Consider the following 8,534-nt stretch of genomic DNA (forward strand, 5'->3'; position numbering starts at 1 on the left):
AAATTCTATGATTCCATTTGGTTAGATTCATGCAGCTTTCCTACTTCTCTAAAACAACAGCTCTCTCTGCGAACCATGGAGACTGCATCTCCTCGACTTTCTTGGGACAGTGACCGGGTTCAGCACCGGCTCTGTGGAGGGAGTAACCAAGGGTTTCCAGTGCTGCTGACAGTTGGCAGGCAGGGCCGCGCCTCCTTGGAATGTCTACCCAGCAGTTCTCCACTGCATGTTGGACTTTCTCTCCCTTCTCTTCTGTTGCTCAGAGGCTGCTCTGCCCACACACCAAGTTCAGACAGCTGGGTAACGGATTTGGCAGAATGGAAGAGCAGGTGTGATTCCTGAAAAGACAGTTGGACTGAGGAGGAGTGAAAGTCCCCAAAAGGCATGAGATGAAGTGGTTATAAAGCAGAATCCACACAAAATTCCTCCTGGCCTCCTTCTCTCTTATCCCTCCCTGCCAACCCAGTAACCATTTTCCAGTTTCATCAACAGTCCTTGATATCAAAGATTTATAAACAGTTGAACAAGAGGCTCTTTATGAAGAAAGTGAGACTCTACTGAAAAATACCCTCCTCCTCCATGATTTTAGGAAAATCCCAGAAAATCTTGACTGGGTCAAAAGGTCTGCTGCATGGAGTATGGACCCAAATGGGGAGGGATGATTTGAAGAATGAGTGTTGTTCCTTTTGGTTTCTATGTAGAAAACACCGCCTATGGAGTCGTCCAGGGGACTACCAGTTGAAGGGGGATTCAGAGCATCTGCATGGGCAGAGTCCCAAGAGCCCACTGAGCCCATGCCTTTCCAGTCAGCCATTTAGTCACAAATATTTATTGGGGCCCTACTGAGTTGGAAGTTCTCTGGGGACACAGTGAGGCAGATAAAGCAGAATTACTGCCCTATAGGAGTATTGAATCCGCTTGAGAAGGCAAAACTAGTATACGTGACCATATACGCAAATACAATTAAATGTGCGCAGCAGGCTGAGTGCTAACAGATGTCAGAAAAGGGGGCGCCTAGCAGGGGCTGGGGTGAAGGTTAGAATTTGGACCTTTCCACACCACCTGGAAGCCTCTTGTATTTTCAAAGCTCCAGGAGTGTAAATTCCACACTTTTCCTGGCTGACCTCTACCAGTGTTTAATAAGTCCTTTCTTGAAGACTTCTTTGAGTCATACCGTCACCTTTGACTATGGAAAATGCTTGGCCTTCCTCAGCCCAAGGATGGTCAGCCTTTGCTTCCCCAGATGGCACCCCAGTTCCGTTAGCTCCCTTCGTCAGGTGGAGGAAGGGTGAGGTTAGAGTGTTTGGTCCGGGTTCTCCTCTGTGGTGACTGAGGTGCTGATCCTTCGGTTCCTCAGGGTCCAGGGTCCCTCTCCAGGACAGTTAGGCTGGCATGGATAAGAGGAGAGTCATCCTGGAGCATCTTCCTTTCCACACAGGACAGCTGGCCTGGCTGGAGGCTCAGCTCCAGGAAATGTGTCATCCGAGTCAAGATGCCCCCTGCTGCCCTTCCTGTCTCCTGAGCTGCATAGACACAGAGCACGCTGTGAGGGTACTGGGCACTGGATTGAATTTCCCAGAACCACTCCCACACACCAAGAAGCCTTCAAGAACTTTCTGACACAGAAGAATTGCAAACGCGCCCTTAGATTGACAGGAATTGGGCCAGGCCTTTGAGCCCCTGGATCTGGGAATCTTAGCCTCCTCCACCTGCTCTCAGAAAAATCTCATCTTTTCCTCGCCAGATCTAACCATCATGGATCACTCACTTTAGGAGTGTTTAAACCTGGGCACCTGGCTGTCAGAGACTTTTAGCTGGGCTGCGCAGAGGGCGCAGAGGTTGTTTGGCCCCACGTCTGGGCCCTGCACGCCTGCTGTCTGCTGCTCATGTGGTTCCCACACTTGTGGTTAGCGTATGCCTTGCCATCCTCCAAAGAGCTCCTGAAGCTCTGGGATGGCATTGAGCTATAAGTACAGAGATGATTTTCCCATTTGGTTGACAAAGAAACCAAGGTCAAGAGCGATTAAACGGCTCAGGCTAGAATTTAGCTCTCCTACATCCAGAAGTCCCGGCACCAACTCTGACCCCACCCGGTGCTGAGGGTATCAGATGGGAACAAGCACTCCCCTCCCCGGCCTTGGGGCTACTTAAACTCAACTCACAGGTGCTCTTCCTCTGGAGCTTCCTCTGCAGTAGAAAAAGAGCCACAAGAGTAAGCGGGAGCAGCACGGTAGAGACTGGAGTCAGGATCCGAAAGACGTTTTTCCCTTCTGGAGAAGCGCTGGAATGGAAGTAGCAGGAGTGGGGATGGGAAGAGCACAAGAGAGGGGAGGTTAGAGCTGGGTAGGAGACTGCAGACCATTTGACCCTCACCCCTCATTTTACAGGCAAGAAGCTGAGGCCAAGGCAAGCTGGCTGCCCTCACTCCCACGGCGGGTTAGCAGCGCTGGGACTGGAGCCTCTGCCTTCAAGTTCCCAAGCCTCCAGTCCTTTTCCTGCTCCACCATCTGTGTAGGGCCCCACCAGTGTGCCACACAGTGGGAAAGAGGACTGAGCGAGAGCCAGGGGATCTACCCCTGGCAATTGGCTCTGCCACAGTCCTTCCTCCTGGCTTCAGCAAGTCACTGCCGCTCTCTGGAGATTCTTTTCCTCATCTTTAAAAAAAGTCCCAAAGGTTTCACTGAGTATTCTGTTATTCTATTGTTTAGATTTTTGCTTGAAAATATTCAGATAGCATTCTCCTAGCAAGGACCCTTGGCTGAGGGAGGGTGTCTGATTTTGGTGTCCCTGGCCCTTGACTGTCTGCAGTTCCAGCAGCAGTGAAGCGAGCAGACAGAGAGGGCACAGCGGGCAGCTCACTGAGGCCGTGCCAGGCAAAGGGGCCGGGGGCAGCCCCAGCTGAGAGGAGGGCTGGGAGCTTACGTCTTCATGGAGGACTCCCTGCCCGGGGGCCTCAGGGGCCCTGCTCCCGCAGCCTGGATCGGGGTTGCTCGGGCACTACTGTCTCCAGCAGGCGCGTCCAGGTCCCCTTCAGCGCTTCCCTCTGCAGACGCCATCTCTACGCTGGTGGGGTCCATGGTCCACACACCTGCAGCTGAGGTGAGCCATTCAACGGAGCCCGGGGCTTGTGGCTTAGAAACCGACGTTTCTTCTCGGAGGGTTTCCCACGCCCACTGTTTTGAGACGAGGGTTGATGGCCTAATGGTCCCTATGGCCTTCCCAGCTGCATCCAGGGCCGTTCTGAGCCTCTCCGTCTCCTCTCCCGGCAGGGCAGCCTCAGGAGTGGTGGTCTCCCTCCCTTCTTCATTGGCCCTAGCCCCATTTGCTACTGAGCTGCTGGTGCCCCACACCCAAACACCTTCTGTTGCAGTGGGCACACCCCCGATTGTTGAAGCTGGACTCTCTGGAATGGGGACTGTTGTCCTGACAGAGCCCTCCACCCAGCTGCCTGTCCCCGGAGCTGCTGCCCTAGTTGTTGCTGAGGTTTGCCTTCCCTTAGCTGAAGCTGCACTTTCGCGGGTTCCTGGAGTCAGAGCAGCTCTGTCCCATCCTGTCCCCTGTCTTGCTATAGTCTGGGTGGTTCCTGGGGTCCATCCGTTGGCTGCCGCTGATGTTCTTCCAAAGGGTCCCCTGACGAGCTCACCAGCAGCTGGAGTGGCAGTGGGGCTGGTGCTGGCAGGACCTGTGTGAACAGCAGAAGGAGGCCACGTGGGAAGGCTATCCGGGCCGCCTGGAGGATCTGGCAAGGGAGGCCAGGCTTACAGTGTTTCCACAAGGAATGCAGCCTCACTAAGCCACACAGCCTTTGGCCAACATGTTGGATAAAATAAAAACTTGGGGAAACCAGATGTACTCTCTAGTCTTTGCAAATATTGACATTTTATGTTGCTGTCTCGTTCTTCCACGCCCACATCTTGTCTATCCACTCCTCCAGGACCCCCTTGCTGTCCCTTTCCCAGAGGCCCACGGCCCTCCACGTACTGCTCTTCAAACAGGAAAAAAAGGAAAACCCCAGCTGCAGCAGAGCAGCAGCCTCAGCAGATGGTTAGACGGCAACATCTCACAGGACAGGTTCACGCAGGCCCCCGCGCCTGCCTGCTCCCTGACATGCCGTGCCTCCTGTGGTCTGCCCTTTCACAGCCTGGCGGCCCTTCCTCGGACCCTGGGCACCCGATTCTGGATCACCTCTCCGCACCCTGCCACACAGACGAGGTAGCGGCCGGAGGTTCACTGAGGGCCTCCGTCTTAGGGAGACCCCCGTGCCAATTCTTCTGTTCTGCCCTCACCTGCTTTGCATGTCTGAACCAAGTCATGACCATAAGAAGCCACTTTATCCAGTTCACTCCCTTCTTAGCAGTCTCTCCAAACGTATATTCTACAACATTTCGGGGGGATTGGGTGGGAGAGCTGACGTGCATTCAGCTGAGAAGTTTGCCTAATGTCTACCTTCCTTCTGAAACGAACACCTATACTTCCTAATGTCCTCGCCTTCTCTCGGCTTTTCGTCATCATTGCCTCCGTGTTGGAAGCCCTCTTGGACCCCTGGGTCTTCTCTTGTACCTCTCCTTCCCAGCACCTGCTTTCCCAAGCCTGACCCCCACCCCGCCTCCGCCGTCAGCTCCTACCTGCAGAGACAGTCAGGTTCATGCTGAAGAACACCCTGTGGTTTCTGTTCCCGAGGCCACAACGGTATCGCCCCGCATCTTCAGGGGACAGCTGGGACAGCCTCACTGCGAACAAGCCACGCTTCGGGAAGTCTGCTAGAGCCACGCGGCCACGGTAGCGAGGGTGAGTGTAGTTGTTGGTGGACACAACGGTGTGGCAGATCCACGTCAGGGGGTTCAGGCGGCACCAGTACTTCCTCTGGTGCTTATTGATGACCAAGGGGTCATAATGGCACTGGATAGTGACAGCTCCCCCCAGCTCACCAGACACCAGCCTCGGGCCCTTCAACGCACTTGCAGCTGCAAGCAGAGAAAAAAATGTCAAAGGAGAGGGAGGGTTGAGTATCGTCACTGTTTGGGGGGGTTACCAGCTCCAAACTCCACCAGAATTAGATCAGAAAATGCCTCTGTGAAAGTGAAGCTAAGAAAAATCAATGTAGAAATGTCAGCGCTTAGCCGCTGGGTCAGGAGTAGCCCTTGGGCATGGAAAGGAGCCGTGTCGAGAGATGGAAACGCGGTAGAAAATCTTCCCACTATTTCGCTGACACTCATCACGTGCCAGCTGTTCTCCTACCGGTCCGTGCAGAGCCTGGGTTCATTCCACCACGCTCTGCTGCAGAGGTTGAAAAGGCTGCCGTCTCAGCGCCTGTGAGAGGCTGAGGCAACGTCTGACAGAAGGGCTGCGGTTTGCGGGGCGTGGTAAAAGAGAGTCAGAACAGATCAGAGTACTTTCTGCGGAAAGGACAGGGTGTCCTAAAACTCAAGGATTCTGGTCTGCTTGGTGGGTACAGCCCCACATCAGTGGTTGCAAAAACGTTCACACTGTTCTACACATTCTGTAGAAACGGGCAGAGCCAGCGCCGCCGTCAAAGGCGGGTGAGCAGCACTGCGAGTGCCTCCGCTTTGGCCGTGCGTGTAAGTCGCAGCTGAACCACCATGCATGGCCTGGGTACTGATCGACTTATATTTGATCGGGTGCAAGCAGGAACAAAGTTTGTTCTTTCTCTCACTACCTCCTCATACTTGTTCTGTGGGCTTTCTGCTCCTCGATGACATTTTAGGAGTAATTTTGGGTACAGTAGCTTTCACAGTCTCAGGCATTAAGAAAGAGCCCAGTCTAGTCTAAAATTATATGCCCGGTCCAGTCCCACAACTGGTTGCAACTCCAATCCCTTATCCACCTGAAGGCTTTTCCTTTCTCCCAGCCACGCTTAGAGGCGTGCTGTGGGGGACAGGGACATGTTGGGGTCTCTTGCTCTGCTCTACCCCTTCCTCTACTCAAAACTCTGCTGTTCCAGGCCCTTCCAGGGTTGGGTATGGAGGGGCGAGAGGAGTGATCTGCTCTTGGTGCCCTCCAGGCACGGCAGATGTCCAGGGCTGCTTCCTTCTCTTTTACCTCCCAGATCTCCCTTCCATGGCCTCTGGCTGCAGGTCCCTCCTGGTAAGAACTGCCTCCTCCTGCTGCTGGCCTTGTGTGACTGACTCCTCCACCGCCACCAAGCCTGTTGCTTCTGGCCGTCTGCCCTCTGTTGTGGGACAGTCTCCTCTGGGTGGCCCTCTTGGTGGAGGCCCCAGGCTTGCTCCTTTTTGTCCATCCCACATTTGGTCACAGGAAGCACACCTTTGTCCTGCTGTCAGAAGAAACCTGGGACATATGGCGAGCTTGTTGAGTGGCTGTCTAGAAGTTCCTTCTCTTACTAAGCTTACAGTGTGGGGAAGCGATCCCTCCCGTCCCCCAGGGCAGGTGGCGGAGAGCACAACACATGGATGTCTCTCTCCAAAACGGCTCGCACAGTGAGCTCCTCCACCCTCCGAGGACTCTTCAGAAGGCCACATGGTGGGCGACTGCGGGAACGACCAGCTTTGCAATCTCTCGCCACAGTCCTGCACAGGTGGTTCAACAGCCTTCTTTAGGATGTGGGTGCCTGGCATCTATCAGTTTGTTCTATATCTCTAGGGCTTCTGAACCCAAGAAAGCTCAGTTTAATGTCCTGTTGCCAGGACCAGCTACGTAATTTGTGGGGCCCAGTGCAAAATGAAAATGCAGGATTGCTTGTTCAAAAGTTATGAAGGATTTTACTACGGCAATAGCAGAGCATTAAACCAACTAGTCATCTTGGTTTAAACCAAGCACACGGGCCCTATATGACCTCACAAGGCACATGCCCATGAAGCTGGCCCTGCCTGCTGCATATGTCTTGAGGTCTAATTATAGGAAGAGTCGAGGCCATAAATGCTATGGGTGTATCAATACTCACTGTGGGTTTAATTAAACAACACACCACCAACTACACTACCATTGATAAAGTTAAATGGTCATTTATCAGTAAAAGGCAAGAATAGTCCTGATTACAAGGTCTATCTCAGGAAAACAGTGATGTGCCCTGATCAAATGCTCATACCCTGGATTTTAGGAATTCTCGCGATCGACATGTGGCCTGTGCGAGAGTTGCTCTGCCTCAGAGCAACCGTTTGTCAGCAGGATGGGACCATCCAACTTCACAGTCAAAAGCTGATTAAGGATCCTTAATCAACTCTGGCAGTGCACATCTCTTTCTTTCATTGATACCAAATTTTACTCACCCTTAAGAACTCATTTGGGGGATTACTTATCAGTAGCTGTTACTTATATATAATTAAGGTTCTTAGAACTTTTTCTTAGTCACTTGTGAGAACTAAAGAAAGGGCTAGCCTCTTAGAGTCAATGTGGTGCCCAGCTGGGGCCCCTCATGCAAATTCTCTGCCCCTCAGGGGAGGCGGTGCCCCTGCTCCCTTCACCGTCCTTACTCAGCAGGCTATGTCCAGGCTCCACTTCCCTTGGGGAGGGGCAGGTGAGGCCTGTAGTTGGGGAGGGGCCTGCAGACTGGAGCCTGACTTGGTCTGAGAAAGTGCAAGAGGTCTGTAGCAGGACAGAGTCGGGGGAGGGTTGCACCTGCGACGGATCTCGCCTCCCGCCAGCACAGGGGTGAGGAAGGTATGAGTGTTTCCTTGGCCCAGAGGTGTGACCTGGAGGGGAGAGAGCCAACCCACAGCCATCTGAGGTGGGGTCTTCTGTGCGGAGGGGCCAAAGCAGAACCTGGGACAAAGGGAGGAGATGGCTGTCAGGGGAACACCTAAGGGTCCACAGAGGCGCCACAGAGGACGAGGTAAAGAGCCAGCTCTAAGCACCTGCCAGGCTGGGAGCTGCAAGCCACCCCTCAGACGAGAGCGGCCTGCCCCCACCTCTCCTCCCTCCTGCCCGTGACCTGCTGGGGTCCAGGTGCCAGATCCTAGCCAGGGAGGAGAAGGCGGAGGGAAGAGAGGAGGCTCCCACCACACCCGCCTCCCCGGGCCGGTGAGGGAATGAACGAAGATTAAAGTGCTGACCAAAATATTTAACTGGACACTTAAAATTACCAAATTTAGGGTGTTTGAGACTTAAAGGAATTGAGGACTATTACCTGCACGTTAGCAGAGAAATCATGGGCCCTGAGTTTCCACCGGGCACAGGCCTACTCCTACGGAAAAATTGTAAAGGGGGCAGTGTGGTGTAATTATATCACAGGGAGTTCTTGCTTAAATCTTAGCCACTTTTAATTCGTTTAAATTCTGGTTTGTTTATAAAGCCAAACATAGTCGTTAATCCTTTGGTATTTTCATAACATTTTCGTTCATTCATTAATTCATTCAACAATTATTTGTTAAGCATCTACTTGGGACTAAGTTCTAGGTGCCAGACACTCTAGGTGCCACTTACTACATTCCTCAATGGCTCCCCATACCATCAAAATGAACTCCAGACACCACAGCATGGAGCAGGGCCACTTGTCATCCAGCCTGACCCGCACCTGGCCAGCCTCCCCACACCAGCGGCCATTTGTCATCCAGCTT

General features: G+C 53.2%; 1 protein-coding gene across 4 annotated transcripts in view; it reads right to left on the reverse strand.

Annotated features, from left to right (window-relative positions):
- Nucleotides 1-447: 447 nt before the first annotated feature.
- Nucleotides 448-8,534, reverse strand: part of FCAMR (Fc alpha and mu receptor) — a 32,323-nt gene continuing 24,236 nt past the window's right edge. For 2 of the 4 annotated variants that reach the window (XM_046680551.1, XM_046680552.1), the window contains 4 exons: nucleotides 4,626-4,964; nucleotides 2,923-3,682; nucleotides 2,163-2,281; nucleotides 451-1,523 (listed from right to left, as the gene is read on the reverse strand). In XM_046680551.1, the coding sequence (XP_046536507.1) occupies nucleotides 1,354-1,523; nucleotides 2,163-2,281; nucleotides 2,923-3,682; nucleotides 4,626-4,964 (1,388 nt within the window). In that variant the 3' untranslated portion in view covers nucleotides 451-1,353. Of the gene's footprint in view, nucleotides 1,524-2,162; nucleotides 2,282-2,922; nucleotides 3,683-4,625; nucleotides 4,965-8,534 lie in introns of all 4 variants that reach the window. The other 2 variants (XM_046680555.1, XM_046680554.1) reach the window with 2 other exon arrangements.

This window comes from Equus quagga, chromosome 13 (assembly GCF_021613505.1).
Source record: "Equus quagga isolate Etosha38 chromosome 13, UCLA_HA_Equagga_1.0, whole genome shotgun sequence".
NCBI classification, from domain to species: Eukaryota; Metazoa; Chordata; class Mammalia; order Perissodactyla; family Equidae; genus Equus; species Equus quagga.